Here is a 20,621-nt window from a genome sequence, read left to right on the forward strand (position 1 = left end):
CAGGGAAGGCAAATGATGTTGCTGTTTAAAGCAGGTAGGAATGGTGCCTACGTGAGAATAGGCAAGTACCTCTCATAAGGACACCATGTCAAGTTCTTGCAAGGAAACAGTCCTCATAAAGCAAAAGCACTCTGACATAATTCAATACTTCTCCCACTTTTATCTTCCATAGAGTCCCACAATCTCAGTTCATGCCTGGGTATTTACTTTTTAATACTTTTATCACTCAATTCAGAATTCTTAATTCCTTACTCTCCTTCAAATAGTATAAATGTATGTATGTATATTTGTGTGTGTGTGTGTGTGTGTGTGTACATGGGGGGGGGACTGAGGATTGAATCCAGTAGCATTCTACCTCTGAGTTACAATCCCAATCCCTAGTGCATTTTATTTATTTATTTATTTATTTATTTATTTATTTATTTATTTATTTATTTTATTTTGAGATCAGGTCTCACTAAGCTGCCTAGGCTGCTCTCAAATTTATGATCCTCTTGCCTCTGCCTCCCCAATATCTGGGATTACAGGCATGTGCCATCATGCCTGGCTCAAACTGTATCTCTTGATGGATTATAAGAGAGCACACTCTCACTGGGAATTCAGCTCCTCTCTCAGAAAAGAAAACATACATTCCATCATGTGCATACTCAGCTGAGTCACACTGATTCTGTAGTGGAATTCTTGAGGGGCCATTTTGGGAAATAAACCAATTAACTAAATCTCCTGTCTGAGAAAAAAATTTACACATCCCATAGTGTAGATGTTCAGCTAAGTTACACTGATTCTAAAGTGGAATTCCAGAGGGGCCACTTGTGGAAAATACAATGTGAATTGTATGACCTAAAGTTATGTATCAGACCAGATACTGAAGTCTCTCCTAATGCAGAGAAGAGAAGAAAGAAAGAAAGAAAGAAAGAAAGAAAGAAAGAAAGAAAGAAAGAAAGAAAGAAAGAAAGAAAGAAAGAAAGAAAGAAAGAAAGAAATGATAGGAAGACAGGGAAGAGAGAAGGAAGGGTAGAAAGAGAGAAGATGGAAGATAATTGAATGCTCGTTTCAAAACAAATGCCTTCTCATATTTGCAACTGAGTAATGACAATTTATAACGACAATGCAAAAAATATATATTTTTAAGGGGAGGCAAAGGAAGGCTGGGGTATAACTTAGTGGTAATGTGCATGCTTAGCATGTGTAAGCTCTGGGTTTGATCTTCAGCACCACCAAGAAAAAGAAGGGATGGGGTCTTGCTATGTGGCTCAGGCTGGACTCAAACTCCTGAGCTCAAGAGATCCTTCTTCTTCAGTCTCCTGAGTAGCTGGGACTATAGGCACATGCCCCTGTGCCAGTCAAAATATACATTTTGATGTTCATGAGATTTCATAAGCCTTTGCAAATGCTGTTCCTGAGTTAGATATACTTCTACAGGTGATCCCAATCCCTTTCCTTCATTCACTTCCTGGCTAACTCCTACCTAGCCCCCCCCCCCCCATTTAACATAGTTCTCTTCATTTCATTGTTTTCCATCTTAGCATCCTGTTTGTTTCCTTCAGATGTTACAATAATATATAATTGTTTTAAGATTATTTTTGTATGCTTAGTTTTTTGCATATCCGAACTTAAGTTCAACGTCAACAGTCACTATTTGTCTTATTCACAACAGTACCAGAATCTACCACTAAATATCTATCCATTCTCATTCTCTTGGGAGGGTTTTGCCCTCCCAAGGTGGTGTTTGACAACATCCCTGGGGAGGACTAGGGCAAGAAGGAATTGGTCATACCCCTTGATGTGGTACTTTTGAACCTAAATTTAAACTGAGTCCTTATAACATGTTTTTGGATTTGCCAGATAAACTATTTTTCTTTAGTTTTTAAACAAGCTAGGTTTGATGGGGATAAACAAAAAACAACTTTCTTCTTTCTCACTGTGGTCCCCAAAAATCTCTGAGGCTCTCTCTGTACTTATAGAACAAAATCTTAAGCAAAACCCTTAGCTCTTCCAGTTAGTCTCATGTAATTAATAGTCCTCCAGTCATTTTCCAGTGATAAACAAATGGTCTTTTACCTGGTATTAAAAACCCTGTCTAGCTGGGCACAGTGGTGCATGCTTGCAATCCCAGGGGCTGAGAAGGCTGAGGCAGGAGGACCACAAGTTCAAAGCCAGTCTCAGCAACTTAGGGAGGCCTAAGCAACTTAGAGAGATCCTGTCTCAAAATAAAAAATAAGCTTAAGCACATGGCCATTGCGAGGCTGGTTTTGAATTCTCCATCCTCCAGTTTCAGCCTTCTGTGCTGCTGGGATAACCCGTATGTGCCATTGTGCCTGGCAGTGATGTATCTTCTGAATGGCCACTTTAGACATACACGTCAGTTTTCTGGTTCTTTGGGAACCAGAAGCAGTCCTGGATCATCTGACTCGGGACAGGAGTATTATTGGACAGCATCTCTCTCTCTTTTTCTTATTGTACCAGAATGAAACTCAGAACTCTGGGCATGCTAGGCAAGCACTCTATAGTGGAGCTACATCCTCCAAGCCAGCAGTCTTGTTTAAGAGGACCAACAGGAGCTCTCTTACATGGGGTTTGCACTTTGTCCACTTTAAATGCATATATGGATCTTGCACTACATATATGAAGTGTGGGCTACTCCTAATCAGTCTTGTGAGCATTGTCTGTTCAGAGACTTTAGTGTCTTGATGTAAGACTTTTCAAATGTGAATCAGTTATTAGGTTTCATTTCTCTAAGATTCTAATGGAAACATGTCATCTTTTACAAATGGTCTCTTGAAGCCTTTGGAGTTAGCTTAGAGATGAGGGGGAAGTAATAACTTTTTCACTCCCATAAATTACCCCATAGTGGTACCTTAATTTGGATGTGGAAGCATTTGGCACTGACATTTCAGGCCCCTGCCAAGAATCTGTTACCATCTGTTCACTCTTAGAATAATGGTCTGGGTTCTCTAGCTCAGGGTTTCTAAAAAATAACACTGTTGATATTCTGGACCAAATAAATCTTTGCTGCTGGGGTAGTTCCTGTGCCTTGTACATTTCGAATGTTTCACAGCATCTTTGGCCTTTACTCACTACTTGCCAGAAGCATTTCCTCCCAGTTGTGACAAACAGAAATGACTTCAGACATTATGAAATGTCTCCCAGGGAGCAAAATCAGTGAGGCTCGTTGCTCTAGCTGAGGCTAATTTTTTAAAAAAGTATTAGATCAGATTACTCAGAAAAGTATAATGCAATTGAGATCAATAGACAAGAATATGTACAGTTAGAGGTTTCCAGCAGGGATCTAGTCTTGGCATACTGTAAGCCATTTGAGAGCTGGGCATAGCAGTTGGGATGCTTTGCCTTTGGCAAAAAAGAGGTGTTTTTCCTTCTTGAGATCCATAAACAACTTTGAGAAAGGAAGAAACATGATGAGATTAGTTACTTAAACAACAGTGACTGGTGTGGAGTAGAGGTAGGCAATTGCCAAACCTAGACAAGGGAAGGTAGAGATCTAGTTGTGGAGATGGCTATAAGAGCTATTCAGGAGATAAAATCAATAGGTTTTCAGTTGATTACATGGGAGTTGGAGTTCAGGAAGGTTTCTATGTACAGATCCTTTAGTAGTTGTTTTTGAATTTAAAAAAATAGTTGTTTTTGTTCTTGGGGGCTCACATGTGTGCTCTGTCATTGAGCTACACCCCCACCCAAGTCTTTTTTTTTTTTTTTTTTTTTTTTTGAGAGAGGGTCTCACTAAATTGCTGGGCTGACCTTGAATTTGTGATCTGTCAGCCTCACTAGTAGCTGGGATTACAGGCATGTGTCACCACATCCAGCTCTTTTTTTAAAACTTTGAGACTGGGTCTTGATAAATGGCTCAGGCTGGCCTTGAATTTGCTGTCCTCCTGCCTAGGTCTTCAGGTAGCTGGAATTACAAGTGTGCACAACTATGACAGCCCGGTTTTCAATAGTTCTTTAACATGTTTTTGACTCTAGTTTCAGTCTCCTGTAGTAGTCCAATGACATACTTTCAAATATAACTTTCTGGTTTTTTTGGGGGGGGGAGTTGAGTCCTGGGACATTTTACTCTTATGCTACATCCCAGCTCTTTTTTATGTTTTATTTTGAAACAGGGTCTTGTTAAGTTGCTGAGGTTGGCCTTGATCTTGTGATCCTCCTGCTTCAGCTCTAGAGTCTCTGGGATTACAGGCATAAACCACAATGCCTAGCATCCAACAACTCTTTCTAAAACACAAATCCTGTCAGGTAACTCCTCAATGACGCCTCCTTGTCCTAAAGAGGGTTTGTTTTTCTTTGTTTTCTCACCAAGGGCCTAGCATGAGGCAAGCGACATACCTGGAATGTAATATTTAAGGATTCCTTCATTTGCAGGAACCAGAGAGCACCGCTTCAAATTGTGTGCCCTTGGTAACTTGCTTGCTTCATCCTTGTCCCTAATGGCCTTAGTCTGACTCAGATTTATTTCTCTTAACCTTTTCTTTTACTACAGTCACTTAAACACCATATCCCCAAGCTATTCTAATCTACAATCCCTTTTCCAAAAAGCAAAACATTTGCCTGTACCTCTCTTACTTAGAGCTTCTTTATGTACACAACCTCTTGTGCCTTTGCTGTCTTTCTGTTCTCTTTTTCTCTCTTTGGAAGCATCACTGAAATTGCCCTCTCTTGGGCTGGGGTTGTAGCTCAGTAGTAAAGCACTTGCCCAGCATGTGTGAGGCTCTGTGTTTGATCCTCAGCATCACATGAAAATAAATGAAATAAAGGTATGTGTCCATCTACAACTAAAAAAAAGATTAAAAAAGAAGAAGAAGAAATTGCCCTCTCTTAAAAGTGAACTGCACTCATCATTTAACGACCTTTCTTAGGAGAATGGTTTTGTGGCCTTTCCAGGCTGTGTAAGCTTCTCCTTTTGATTGTATTCTTTAACATATTCTCTAGTGATGTGATTACTGCTGATTATGCAATACATTGTAATGTTATTATTCTGTACTTTTCCATTTCCCGAACCAAACTGTGAGCAGGGATTTTCCTTACTCATTCTAGTATTTCCAGCATTCAGCATAGTACATGACACAAGGTAGGAAATGAACAAATTAATAGCCTTATTATTAAAAAAAAAAAAAAAAAGACAAATGAATGGGAAAACATAAAGAAATTAAGAAATATTTTCCAGCTGAGAGTAGTGGCTTACACCTGTAACACCAGCAACTTGGGAGGCCGAGGCAGAAAGACCACAAGTTGGAGGCCAGTCTTGGCAAGATTGGGGCCAGCCTCAGCAATTTAGACCCTGTCTCAAAATAAAAAGCAAAGCCGGACGTGGTGGCATATGCTTATAATCCCAGTGGCTCCAGAGGCTGAGGCAGGAAGATTGGGAGTTCAAAGCCAGGTTCAGCAATTTAGGGAGACCTTAAGCAGCTCAATGAGACCCTGTCTCTAAATAAAATATAAAAAAGGGCTGGGGATGTGGCTCAGTAGGTAAGCACCCATGGGTACAATCCCCTATACCAAAAATATAAATAAATAAAAATAAAAAAGAGATAGGAGGCAGGGAGGGAAGGGGAAATGCTGGGAAATGATATTGGCCAAATTATATTGTTATATTATGTGCAGGTATGAATATGTAACAACAAATCTCATCAATATGCACAAACTATTTGCACCAATAAAAAAAGATAAAAGTAAAAAAAATTTTAAAGGGCTGGGGATGTAGCTAAGGTGTAAAGCACCCCTTGCTTCAATTCCCAATACTAAAAAAAAAAAAAAATACATATATATATATTTTTTTTTCTAACTTGGAGAAACAGTAATTGTCTTGGCTTTTTCTAAATTTCCTTCATCTAAATACATAGATAGCAGATGCAATTTTTTTCAAACCAAATATATTTATGTAACACATAAATTATTTATTTATTTACTTTTACATGAGGCAGAATCTTGCTATGTTGCTCATGTGGGCCCCAAATGCCTGGGCCCAAGTGATCCTCCTGCCTCAGTCTCCCAAGTAGCTGGGACAAGAGGTGTAAGCCATCTTGTCAGCTTTCAAAATAAATCTAGCAACAGTACATGGTTTTCTAGACTTCTGTAATGTCATAGGATTTTTTGGAAATGCATGAACTCTTGTTTCTATGTAGTTTAACTTAAATTTTATTCTTTGTATTAAACTTCTGAGAAAAACTTATTTACCTAAACTCTTACTAGAAAAATGCATGCATTGTGAACTATTTATTTTATATTTATATATAAATACCTCCCCATGTAACATAAAGGCTCTTATTGGAGTAGCACTGCATTGTCACAGATGCTGAGGCAGTGCAGTGAAATCATGATCTAGTTAATATTCTGGCCTTAGATCTCCAGCTTTTATTACTTTCACAGTCTTTTTCTTTTTTTATTTTTGCAGTACTTGGGATTTAAACTCAGGGGTGCTTTTTCACTGAGCTATGTCCCTAGCCCTTTGTATTTTTAAATTTTGAGACAGGGTCTCCCTAAATTGCTGAAACTGGTCCCAAACTTGCTAAGGCTGGCCTCCAACTTGTGATCCTCCCGCCCAACCCTCCCAAGTTGCTGAGGTTATAAGGGAAGGGAAGAAGACAGGAGGAGAGGAAGAAATTGTAATTGTTTTGGTAATAGCCTACTTGAGGTACAAGTCACATACAATTCACTGATTAAAGTGAATTCAATGATTTTCAGTCTATTCAGATTTGCACAACTATCACCAGAAACATTTTCACCACTCCCCAAAAAGCTCTGTGCCCTTTAACAGTCACTTCTATTACTCTCTATCCTCCCAGCCCTAGACAGCCAGAGATTTACTTCATGTCTATGGATTTGCCTATTCTGGACATTTCATGTAAGTAGAATCATACTCTATGTGGTCTTTTATAACCAACTTATTTGTTTAGCATAATGTTTTTGAACTTTGTCTGCTTTATAGCATTTATTTATCAGTGCATGATTCCTTTTCATGGCCAAATGATGTTTTATTATGTGACAATAACCTGCTCATCAGTTGAGGAATATTTGGGTTGTTGCCACCCGCAGCAACAATCTCGCAGTAATTTATCAGAGATGGACTGGAACTGAACTACTTCTATTTTCTTTATCTAGTGGGCTGCTTTCTTGCTTGTTTGCCTGTTCCCTAGTTTATAGAGGAAGAGAGGCTTTGCTTACTTTTAGTTTTAGAGGAAGAGCGGCTTTGAGAGGAAGAAAGACTTTGCTTAGAGGAAGAGAGACTTTGCTTAGAAGAGAGACTTTGCTTAATTTTAGAGATGCTACTCTTTCAGAGAGGCTACGCATATCAAAGGTCTACTGCTTCTTCTTAGAGGTGCGTCCTGCATCCTGCGTCCTAAAGGTGTGTGCTAGAGGTGCGTGCTATCAGAGGTGCTTCTTAGTGGTGTGTCCTGTGACCTGCAACCCGCGATCTAGAGTTGTCTGCTTAGTCCTGTGTTCTGCGATCTGCAACCTGCGACCTGCGACCTAGAGGTGTGGCTTTAGTTCTCCATCCTGCAATCTAGAGGTGTGGCTTAGTCCCGAGTTCTGCGATCTCCTCCCAGTCTAAGAGAATGTCTTATATACCCTAAGGCAGCCAGTCAGTTTAGGATTAAGTAGCACGATTGGAACATGCGCCAGGGTACCAATCAAGAAAGAATGGGAATATCTGTTGACCACTAGCACAAAGGAGACATCAACTAATCAGGCAAAAGTAGATCACGCCGTGTTAACACTATGCGCCACCTCTTGGCTCAACGCCAGTCACCATCCTAGGGCTCTCTGCATTGGGTCGTTTCCACTTTTTGGCCATTAAAAATAATGCTGGTATGCATATTTGTGTACAAGATTTTTGGGTGGATGTATGTTTTCAATTCTCTTGAGTAGTAACTAGGAACATAATTTCTAGGCCATATGGTTATTCTATGTGCAACATTTTAAGGAACTGAAACTGCTCTATTTGGATGTGTATGGACCACTCTAATCTGGATGGTTTTTATTAGCATCTGGAACCATACTCAGAGTTCTAGAAACCTTTGGATGGCTTAGTTCTAATTTGGAGGTGGGTTTTGTAAAACACTTTGGGTGGATGATGAGAAAAAAAGATAAGAATACATGGGAAACAACAGAGAGGAGACTGGGGAAATAAAAATGACCTTACAAATTCCAGTTTCTTCAAGTCTCAAGAGCTCCATTACTTCATAAGTGCAAAATATTTTCATGTAGAACTAATTCTGTGCATTTTTAGTTGTTATTTCCCTAGTAACATCACTTTGGTATTATCATTCTCCCTATTTTCCCTTTGGCTAAATGGGAATTTTGAAAACAGGATTCTTCATTCTTGTTCCTTTTATAGGAATAATAGCATTTGCTCTCATATTTTAACTATCTTTAAAAAAATTATTTTGGATTTTTACAACAAATACGTTCAGCCACTGTAATCCTTAGATCTGTGGTTTTGGTGAATATTGTAGCTCAGGACTGCACATAGAAACAGCATCCTGGGTTTTTGTTTGTTTTCCTATAACCAAATACTTTACTATGCACTACACAGAGCCTGAGAGCAGAGATTTATCCCTCCTAATTGGTCACTATTTTTTGGTTGTCTAATTTCATAGAAGACAAGCTAAAGAAAAACTGAAATCAGTAAGTGCATAATTTATACAGATTTGGTATGCCTGTTAACTTCACTCATTTGAGGGCAGAGGGTCTAGGGTAGAAGGTTTTTTTTTTTTTTTTTTTATGTTTGTTTTTTGGTTTTGGGGATTGAACCTAGGGCCTCATGCATGCTAAGCATATGCAGTACCAAAAAGCTACATACTGGGCCCAGAAGTTCTTAATTTGGGATACATGATAGATGATTGTTTTCTGGGGTTTTAAATTATCGTAAATTACATATATATAAATTACACATATATAAATTATATATATACACATACACACATATATATGCACACACATGTACACATACATAAATGGTTTTGTTTTGTTTTTAGTAGCAGGGATTGAACCCAAGGTGCTTAACCACTAAGCCACATCCCCAGTCCGTTTTATTTTGGGGGTTCGGGTCTCATTAAGTTGCTCAGAGTCTTTCTAAATTGAAGCTGGTCTCAAACTTGCAATCTTCCTTCCTCAGCCTCTCCAGCCACCTCGAGTACAGGTTTTCGTCACTGTACCTCTTATATGTAGCTTTTATTGTTGTTGTTTTGTTTTGGTACTGGGAATTGAACTCAGGGGTGTTTTACCAATAAGCTACAACCCCAATTCTTTTATATTTTATTTTGAGTCAGGGTCTCAGTTGTTTAGGGCCTCGTTAAATTGCTGAAGCTGTTTTTCAATTTGCATCCCCCTGATAGCTTCCCGAATCACTAGGATTACAGGCAAGCGTCACCACGCCCAGCGCCCAGCTGGTTTTTTTCTTTTAATAATGTGTAAGCAGGGGGCTAGGGTTGTAGCTCAGTGGTAGAGCGCTTGACTAGCATGTGTAAGGCACAGGGTTCAATAAGTACAATAAAGGTATTGTGTCCATCTAAAAGAAATTTTAAAAAAATTTTTTTAATAAAAAGAATGTATAAGCAGGTTTATGCATTTTCCTGGGAAAAGGCTCTATAGTTTTCACCAGATATTCAGAACATTCCCAGATCCCCTGAAAGATTACCAACTACAGTTCTAGCGCTAGACATGTTTGTAAAAAGATGCAATTCTTCTAGGTTTTTACATCCAGCTGGCCTTGCTGAAGGCCTCTACCCGAAACAAAAATGGCGGGAGCCGCTTCATACGTACCCCTTCACGTAGAAAGGCTAGAAAGCTCCTCCACTTTTCCTTCACTTTCGCACTCCTGACCCCGGAAGGACTCGGCCTCCGGCAGTCAGGCAACTACTACTCAGCGCCCAGGCTGCAGCCGCGAACCCGGCGTGGGCGGGCTGCACCTGGCCTGAGGGGCCAGGTAAAGGAGTGGAGGGTGAGGCCGCGGAGAAGGATCCAGACGCTAGGCGCAGCGGGCGCGGCGGGGCGGGGCGGGGCAGGGCGAGGTCCCTGCTGCAGCGCCCGCTTTTACAGCTAGGTGCTGGGTGCGGAAAGAGCGGGAGGCCCCTTCGCCTGGCCTTGATCAAAGAGACCTACGAGTCAGGGTAGTCCTCCACCGGGAGGGAGCCCCTTTCAGGTCTTGGTAAGGAAAAAGCAGAGGACAGCGCCCTGGGGCCTTCGGACAGAACGCTGCAGGTGGGGCAGCTGGGCCCAGGTTTCACTTGGATGCAGGTGCTTGTGAGCGGGCAGTGGGTTTAGGATGTGGAAGATTGTTGCTTTGAAGGTGCCTTAGGAGAATCATTTAGCACTTTGAGGGTTGTGGCGTCGGGTGCCTTCTTGTAATTGAAATTGTTAAGCTTCTGTTTTCTTAACAGAAGGAGGCCCTCAAGAAATCTTGTTCTTGCGCAGATTTACAGACCATTATTACTGTCATTGCCATTTTATTATCGTTGTAACTAAGCATTTTTTCTGCCTTTAAAGTATCTTCTGAGAGTTCAGTTGTACAGATTTATGTTTCACCTCAAATTTTCTTGATATGTAAGACTTTCTTGCTTGGTAAAGTCAAAGTTGTAGAATTTTAGGATGTGTAAAATCAAACTGTTTATGACATTTATTTTCAACTCCCCGTTGGTTGGAATGGAAATAATCAAGTAATACTATACAGTACATTGCTTTTTGGTGATATTTTAGACTCCTCTTACAAATTTGAATATCATGAAACTGCTTTCATGTTTATTTTAACTATATTTCTGAAAGCAACTAAAATTTCTATAGTTTTTTTTTTTTTGTAGTTAATAATGGTTAAAGTTAAGAGTCTGCCTTCTCAGATTTTCAACGAAGGGAAATGAAGTATCTAGAATGCAAAAATAAAGATTTGTCAGAATTCTTCAAGAGAATTATTGCAGCAGGTTGAAGTGTTTTTTATTTTCTTTCTCGTCTGCTTAAAATTTTGTAATACTCTATTGTGGGAAAATTTGAGTGAACTACTCTCAGCATTTTTTTTTTTAAACTTCAATAACATAGATCCAGAATTTAATTAGTATAAGTGTTAAAACAACAACAACAACAACAACAACAAAAACAGTCTCCCAGCAACTCTGGAGGCCGAATGTCTTAAAATAAAAAAAAAAAAGATCTGGGGATGTAAAGTACCCTTAAATCCAATCCCCAGTACAAAAAAAAAAAAAGGTCAGTTTTTAGGGGAGGAAGAAGAATAAATGTGCTTTTCCTCTCTTTTGGTATTTTAATGGGTTTTGAATGAGACTTCAGAGAATCATTTAGCACAATATCAAATATTATAGAAAAACTTACAAGAAAAGATATGATTCCTTCCCCAACCTTCTTGCATCCCTGTCATTCTCCACAGAAATATTTTTCACTCACTTAACTGTTCATGATTTCCACTGTATTTCTCAAGTTATTGTCTAATATCACAGTTTTTTGGCTGGAAATATACTTTAATTAGGAATATACTGAGTCTAAAAGTTGTGATTAAAACATGGGTAGGGGGAATTAAGTGTACATTGCAGTGTGACTAGTAAGAATTAAGGTATGTATCAGAAGGAGTAGTCCACCCTGAGAGATGTTACTGTGTTTGATTTGAAAGGAAACCTCTCCTTCATCAGTGTTTTCACACTTTTGAAGCGTGTTAGTAGAAGGGGATGGTCTACTGGAGTTTAGAAAAATCACAGAGATACATGCAGAAATAAAGGACTTAATGAAAATATAGCAAAAAACTTCTATATGGGGGTTGTTGGTAACTTTTATTTTCTCCTTGCAAATATATAGCACTGTACAAAGAAAAGAAATAACTGAATTTGACTGGTATGAATATCCCGGTCACCAGAGAATCTTACTCTCTCTTTTTCTTAATATTTTTTAGTTGTCAATGGATTTTTATTTTATTTATTTATGGGCGGTGCTGAGAATTGAACCCAGTGACTTATACAAGCTAGGCAAGCACTCTGAACCACAACCCCTCCACTGAGCCACAACCCCAGCCCCTGACTCTCTTGTTTATTAGAGATGGTTCTGGTTCTCATGCTTTTTCTTTTTTTGAATGAAATGTTCCTCAGGACCCTTTGATCTTATGCTCCTAGGCAACCTTTTTTGACTTATTAATTTAACTTTCTATAATCATCTTTTTTAGAGAGAGTATGTTTGGTTGCATGTATAAATATTTTGATGACTAGATCATGGGTTTATCAATTATAAATGAATACAAGTGACTTTTACTGTGAGTTCAACTGGATACACCAATAAAATTGAGTTTCTAGGTCTTTGAAGCAGAGACCCAGACCCTGAGCTATTATGTTTTTATGAGGAGTCTACTACGTTAAGGACCTGAGTGACATCTACCTCCTCTTTAAAAATGTGACTTTTTGTGACTGGGTACCATGCTACATCCCTGGAGTCCCAGCTACTTGAGAGGCTGAGCACTTGAGTCCAGAAATTATAGGCCAACCTGGGCAACCTAGGGGGACCCCATCTCTTACAGGGGAAGAAAAAAAATTAAACATGATTTTTCTTTCAAAACAAATAGCACACAGTTACAACAATATAAAAATAACATTGCATGTATTTCGTATTTCTTTGAAGATTTTAAAATGGATCAGTAGGTGAATAAATGCAGAAGTTCTGAGGTTCAGTTAGTGAATTCTGAGGGTTTTGTTTTGTTTTCTAGACCCAGAAGTCTCTTTCAGATTCTATTCAGCAACTCCCCACCTCAAGTGTTATGTGAAAGAAATCAATAGGAAGAAGTAGATTTTTAAATTATTATCTAAAGCAGTTTTTTTGTTTTTTTTTTTCTTCAGTACTGGTGATTGACCCCAGGATCTTACACATATTAGGCAAGCACTGTACCACTGAGTTACATCCCTATCCCTTTGAAACAGGGTCTCACTAAGTCATCCAGGTGGTTCTCTAATTTCCCACCTTTCTGCCTCAGCCATCCAAGTAACTGGGATTATAGGTGTGTAGGTATGTGTCACTGCGTCCAGCTAAGTGTTGATAAACTTATTTAACCAGAGATGAGAGAATCTAGAGCTTGTAATTTTCTAAGATAGATTTGCTTGAATTCAAATTTAAATCTAATTTTCTTTTCTTTGATACTGAGGATTTAATTCAGGGACACTTTACCACTGAGCAACATCCCCAGTCCGTTTATTTATTTATTTATTTTTTTAGTTGTAGATGGACACAATGCCTTTATTTAATTTATTTATTAATTTGGTGGTGCCAGGGATTTGAACCCTGGGACTTGTGCTTACAAGGCAAGCACTCTACCGACTGAGCTATCTCCTCAGCCCCTATTTTGCAACATATTCTCATGAACTTACTGATGGTCTCTAAATTGCCGAGGCAGGCCTTGAACTTGTGATCTTTCTGCCTCAGCCTCCCAAGCTATTGGGATTACAGGAGTGTGCCACTGTGCCCTGCTGTAGCTCATTTTCATTAGTTCTGGGCCTTTGGGCTAAAATTAAGTGTAAATCTAGCTTATTTTCTATTTTGATGCTTTGGTGATTAATAAATATAATTTCAGCTCAATTGTAATATGATAAATAATTAACTCCCCCCCAAAAAAGACTTGGAAGTTTTAATTTGTGTCTTTCATTGGTAAAGCAACCAGAAATCTTTGTGACTAATAAGTTTTTATGTTTCAATTAATGTAGATCAGAAGAGGAGCCATGTCAGAAGAAACAGTAAGCGAATCACAATTTTCCTTGAAGACAGCAGTATTAAGAGTGTTTGATCTTCCTCTGTCTTGGTACTATTCTCTCTCCCAGGTAAACAAAGAAGTAAATACAAAGTTGAAAAAGTTTATTGCTGAGAGCATATTTTGTTTGCAGTATTTCAGTTTCAGTTGAGGGTTTTTGTTTCTGGTACTGTGAATCAAACCCAGGGCCTCACATATGCCAAGTAGGCACTCCACCCTTACGCTTCATCCTCCAACCCTGGATGTTTTTATACGGTATTCAGAATGTTTATTAGTCTAAAATCTATTTGGTTTGTATTATTTCCTGTTTTGTTGTTTTGTTTTTGGTTTTATTTAGTTATTAAAAGGGGATTGCATTACTTAAATTTTTTTCCTATCTTAAGTAAATGTATGCAGTTCATTACTATTATTTTCAGTTAATTATATTATTCCAAAAATCTTATTCTCATTATTATAGTCCTTTTCATTGTATTGTAGTAAAAAGACATATAACATAAAATTTACCATTTTGACCATTTTTAAGTATACAGTTCAATAGCATTAAAATGGTCATGTTGTATAACCAATCTCCAGAACTTTTTTCATGTTGTAAAACTCAAGCTCTGTAATCATTTGTCAATTCTTCCCCATACCTCTTGGTGCTCTTGGCAACCCCTAGTCATGTTGTGTCTTAATTTTCATTTGTTTTGAAGTATTTTATAATTTCTGTTGTGATTTCTTCTTTGATCCATTGGTTGTTTGAGAATGTGTTTAATTTCTACAGTTTGGGGAAGTTTTCAGTTTTACCTCTTATTGATTTCACTTCATCCTGTTGTGGTTAGAGGAGATAATTTTGTATGATGGATGTCTTTTGAAATCTATTAAGACTTAATTTGTGGCCTAATATTTGGGCTATACAGGAGAATGTCCTGTGTACATGTGAGAAGTATACAGATATATATATATGTATACATTCCTTTTGTTGAGTAAAGTGCTCTTTATGTTAGATCTAAGGGGTCTATTTACTGTGATAAATTTGTTATTACCCCTTCTTATCTTTTCTCTGCTCTATCCTTTATTGAAAGGTTGTTACTGAAGACTCCATTACTGTAGAATTATCTGTTTCTCCACTCAGTTCTGTCATTTCTTCATATTTTTTCATGGTCTGTTATTCAGTGAATAAAAGTTTGTAATTTCCTGAATCTCTTACTAATATAGTGTCCTTTGTCTATTGGAAACTTTTGATTTAAAGTCTTTTTTTCCTAGTGGTACTGCCATTCCTGCATTATATTTTTTGTTCTTTTTAGATATATATGACAGAGTGTATTTTGACATATACATACATGGAGTATAACTTACTCTAATTAGGATCCCATTCTTGTGGTTGTACATGATGTGCAGTTTCATTGGTAGTGTATTCATATATCAACATAGGAAAGTTATGTTTGATTCTTTCTACTGTCTTTTCTATTCTATCCCCCTCCCTTCCCTTCATTCCATTTGTCTAATCCACTGAACTTCTATCCGCCCCCACTTTATTGTGTGTTAGCATCCGCATATTTATTTGGGTTTGTCTCTGTGTTGTCTTTTCTGTTCCATTTGTCTTCATGTCTGTTTTGGTTCTAATACCATACTTTTTTTGTTACTGTAGCTCTGTAGTGTAATTTAACACCTGGTATTGTGATGGCCCTGCTTCACTTTTCTTGTGGAGTAAAGTGCTCTTTATGTTACATTTAAGGGGTATTCTGGGCCTCTTATTCTTTCCAAATGAATTTCATGGCTGCTTTTTCTATTCCTGTGAAGAGCATCATCAGAACGTTAATAGAAATTGCATTAAATCAGTATAGTGCTTTTGGTAGTGTGGCCATTTTGACAATATTAATTCTGCCTATCCAACAACATAGGAGATCTTTCCATCTTCTAAGGTCTTCTTCAGTTTCTTTCTTTAGTGTTCTGTAGTTTTCATTGTAGAGATCTTTCACCTCTTTTGTTAGATTGAGTCCCAATATTTTCTTTATTTTTTGAACCTCTTGTGAATGGGATAGTTTTCCTAATTTTCTTTCAGCTGATTCATTGTTGGTGTATAGGAACACAATATATTTATGGGTGTTAATTTTATAAGATGCTACTTTGTTGTTTATGAGTTCTAGAAGTTTTCTGGTGAAATTTTTTGGGTCTTCTAAATGTAGGATCAAGTCATCGGCAAATAGTTTGAGCTCTTCTTTTCCTTTTTGTATTCCTTTAATTTCCTTCTTTGGCCTAATTACTCTGGCTAGAGTTTCAAGGACTATGTTGAATAGAAGTAGTGAAAGAGGGCACCCCTGTCTTGTTCCAGTTTTTAGAGGGAATGTTTTTAATTTTTCTGTTTAGAATGATGTTGACCTTGGGTTTAATGTATATAGCTTTTACAATGTTGAGGTATGTTCCTATTCCTAGTTTTTCTAGTGTTTTGAACATGAATGGGTACTATATTTTGTCAAATGCTTTTTCTGCATCTATTGAGATAATTATGTGATTCTTTCTGTAAATTTTTTTAGATATTGATAGACCTTTATTTTATTCATTTATTATATGTGATGCTGAGAATCAAATCCAGTGCCTCACACATGCTAGGCAAGTGCTCTACCACTGAGCCACAACCCCAGTCCAAATCATGTGACTGTCTTTAAGTGTATTGATGCGGTAAATCACATTTTTTGATTTCCATAAGTCAAAACAAACCTTGTGTCCCTGGGATGAACCCCACTAGATCATGGTGCATTGTTTTTTTAATATACTATTATATGCGATTTCCCAGTATTTTATTAAGAATCTTTATATCTATGTTCATCAGGGATATTGGTCTGAAGTTTTCTTTTCTTGATGTGTCTTTGTCTGTTTTTGGTATCAGGGTGATACTAGCTTCATAGAATGAGTTTGGAAGGGTTCCCTACTTTTCTATTTCATGGAATAAAATGAGGAAGATTGGTGTTAGTTCTTCTTTTAAAGTCTGGTAGAACTTGGCTGAGAGTCCTTCTAGTCCTGGGCTTTTCTTTGTCGGTAGGCTTTAGATGGCATCTTCAATTTCATTGCTTGAAATTGTTTTATTTAAATCTTTGGTTACTATTTGCATGGGATATTTTTCCTTTCACTCACTTTGGATATGAGTCTATTTTTTTCCCCTGAGTTGAGGTCTCAATACATTGCCCAAGGCTGGTCTTTTAATTCCTGGGCTCAAGTGATCCTCTTACCGCAGCCTCCTGAATAGCTAGAATTACAGGTACACATGAGCGCACCTGGCTAGAAACAAAAGTTGTACATATTAATTGAGTATCATGTGATGTTTTGATGGCATCTGTACATTGTATAATGTTTAAGTAAGATTAAACTTTAATCATTTTTTGCTGACATTTTAAGAAAGTATACAATTACATATTACATAGAGAGCAGGTCCTTGCACACTCGTTGTTGATAAAATTTTAGAAATGTTTTCTATAAAAAGTTTAGTATTTGATTGGAAATTAGTCCACTATAACATTTCTACAGGTATAGCGTTTCCATCCTCACCCCCATTCTTATTAACTTTTGAGAAATTTTAAAAATACAGAAAAGTACAAAAAATAAGACAAGATATCCATATACCACAATCCAGAATTAGCCAGTATCTTCATATATTTACTTGCAATCTTCTCCCCACCTTTCTTCCCATACTCATTTCCTTCCCCTCTCACTCTTCACAGGCCACCACTATCAAAAGTTTGGTCTATATTTCTCCATTTCAAAAACATTTATATATACATAAGTATTCATTATTAATATAAAGTACTAAATTTCATGAGGTTTTAATTCAAATTTACACCATACTACCTGCATAATTCTGCAAATTTGTTTTCCCCCTCAATGCAGTTTTTTTAGATCTTTCCGTTAATAACATGTAGATCTCTTTTTTTGCATTGTACAGATGTATAGTATCCCATCATAAGAACTTTTGTATAGTATAACTGCTAAATATTTTCAAATTTGTTAAGATGAAGAAATGTTTTCCTACTTCCAAGTTCACAGCCATTTTACTACATGGCTCTTTTTTACATTTCTATCTTCAATCCCCATGAATTTTGCTTGTGTGTTCGTGGTCTATTTCCTTTCCCCTTCAGAGAACAAATTACCTCCAAATAATTTTTTAAGTAGTTCCATATTTCCTCATCTGATGGATTTCTTTAATATTGCATGTTCTACTAAATGCATAGGCCTCTTTCTAGAATCTCTTTCCCTCTACTGAATCAATACCACCAGTTTTGTTACTTACAGATGATCATACCACCTGTTGTGTCTCTTCCTTTCTAACACAGCTCATTCTTTTATTAAACTGCTGAACAACTTCACATTTATGTTAATGGAGTAACAGGCCTGTTTTCTGTTCCAATTTTAGTGGAAATTTGTCTATAGTTTCAGCATTACCTTTACCGATGACTGTGGGGTTTTTGTTATTGACAGGTCTTTTCATCAATGGCTTCCTCTTCTATATGAATTTTCAGTGTCCTGAAAGTTGTTAGCACTTTTATAAGTTCACCTCATTTGTGGTGCTTTGTTTCAGAATGACTGTCCAGTGCACTGTGAGATATGATTTCTGATGGATGGATTTTCGTATTTAATATGATGTGACTTCTGGCTGAAAGCTTTCCACATTCACTGCACTGATAAAGCTTCTTACCTGTATGTATTCTTAAAATGCAGAACTAGGGTTGAGAATTGAGAAAATACTTTTCCACGTTCATTACATCCATAGGGCTTCTCATGTGTATGGCTTCTCACATGGACAGTGAGAGATGAACTCTGAGAGAAGGCTTTTCCACGTACATTGCATTCATAAGGTTTATCATCTGAATGAATTCTCACATGCACAAGAAGTGATGTTTATTGATAAAAGGCTTTTCTACATTCATTACATTCATAGGGTTCCTCTCCAGTGTGAATGTTTTGATGCTTTACAAGGTATTTCTTTTGGCCAAAAACTGTTCCACGCTCATTACATTTAAAGGGTTTCTTGACAATATGAATTTTCTCATGTTCAGTCAGATTTGATTTCCCACACTCCTCACATATAAAGGGCTTCTCTCCCATGTGAGTTCTCTGGTGTCTCATGAGGTTGGACTTCTGAATGAAAACTTCCCCACAGTTTTTGCACTCAAAAGGTTTCTCTCCAGTGTGGATTTCTGATGGGTAAGATTTTCCTTCTGGCGAAAGGATTTTCCACAATCATTACTTTCAAAAAGCTTCTCTCTAGTATGAGTGTTCTGATGTTTAATCACATACTGCTTTTGGCTAAAGGTCTTCCCAAATTCATTACATTCAAAAGATTTCTCTCTATTATGAAAATGCTCATGCTTAGTAAGTTTAGATTTGTGACTAAAGACTTTCCCACATACCTTATAGGCAAAGGGGCTTTCCCCACTATAAATTATCTGCTGACTGAGATGTGACACCTGAATGGAAGCTTTCCCACATTCATAAGGTTTCTCTCCAGTATGAATTTTTTGATAAACGAGAATTTACTTTTGGCTGAAGATATTTCCACATTTCTTACATTTACAAGGCTTCTCCGTATGACCTCCCAAAAGCAGAGGAAGGGATAAGGTTTGTGGAAAAAGTTTTATCATACTCAGTTCATTCAGTTTTCTCCCCAGTACAAATTTTCTAAAAATATTCTGCTATATTCACTGGTTTCTCTCCAGCATGAATTTTCTGCTGCTTGATGAGATCTGTCATTTAGCCAAAGGCTTCTCAATATTCCTTAGAAGCACAGTGTTTCCCTTCAGCGTGACTTCTGTGTTCAATGAAAGGTGATGTATGGGTAAAAGTTTTCCCGTATTCATTAAATTCATAGGGTTTTTCTCCAGTATGAATCCTCTGCTGTCAGATGGGACATACTTTTTATACTGAAGGTATTTCCACACTGATTTACACTTATGGGGGATATTACCATAAGAAATAAGCAGTGGTAGAGGACTTACAGCTAGTAAAATCAGTCACTCTACTATATAGCTTCCCTCATGGTTAAGTCTAAATGGTATCAAACTCAAAATTTCAAAAATGTTAAAAGAAATGAGTTTGGTGAACAAATGAAGGATTTTTCCAATTTTCTTAAATTCACATCCTTTTTTCCTCAGTCTGTACTTTGATGGGTCCAACTTGCTTTCCAAGTCTTGTTTCTCTGTCTGCTCATCATCTTCTCAGTCTTCTTCTGATAAGACTTGCATGTTTTTCTCCACCATCCAGTGGATCTTTTGCTTCAATAGAAGATTATATACTTTGGTATCTTTATAACCAGCCACTGGGCAATTCCATTTGGAGAATCTACTTTAGAGATAGTCCTGCCTTCTACTTTTGTGCCATGTGGATCAAGAGACATCCTTTTATCATTTCCTAATGGTGAAAACATAAAAAATCTTTCCATCTTGCTTTTTTGTTGTTTTAATTTTTGGTACTGGAATTAAATCCAGTGGTTCTTAACCACTAAGCCACATCCCCAGCCCTTTAATTTTTATTTTGAAATAGTTTTGCTAAGTTGCTTAGGGCCTTGCTGATTTGCTGAGGCTGACTTTGGACTTGTGATCCTTTTTTTCTTAGCCTCCTGAGTTGCTGGGATTAGAGGTGTTGTGCCATCATGCCTCGCCTTTCTTGTTTTTTGAAATATATAATTGTTGTCTGTAGTCACTCCCGTATACAATAGCACACTAGAACTTCTTACTCCTATCTAACTACAACTTATTACTCATTGATCAACCTTTCCCCTTCCCTTCCTTCTCCTCTTCTTTTCCCAGCCTCTGGTAACCACTGTTCTACTTTCAACTACTTTGAGATCATCTTTTTTTAGATTCAGCATATGAGTGAGATCATGTGCTACTTGTCTTTCTGTGTGTAGCTTATT

The 20,621-nt window shown here is 37.5% G+C and overlaps 1 protein-coding gene across 1 annotated transcript in view; it reads left to right on the top strand.

The window, feature by feature from the left end:
- The first annotated feature begins 9,832 nt into the window (after window positions 1–9,832).
- The window catches only part of MIGA1 (mitoguardin 1), a 76,939-nt gene continuing 66,150 nt past the window's right edge, over window positions 9,833–20,621 (top strand). Inside the window, 2 exon segments of the mRNA XM_079138087.1 lie at window positions 9,833–9,940; window positions 13,692–13,805. Coding sequence (XP_078994213.1) covers window positions 13,707–13,805 — 99 coding nt within the window. The 5' untranslated portion in view covers window positions 9,833–9,940; window positions 13,692–13,706.

Source organism: Sciurus vulgaris (genome assembly GCF_902686455.1).
Source record: "Sciurus vulgaris genome assembly, chromosome: 1".
NCBI classification, from domain to species: Eukaryota; Metazoa; Chordata; class Mammalia; order Rodentia; family Sciuridae; genus Sciurus; species Sciurus vulgaris.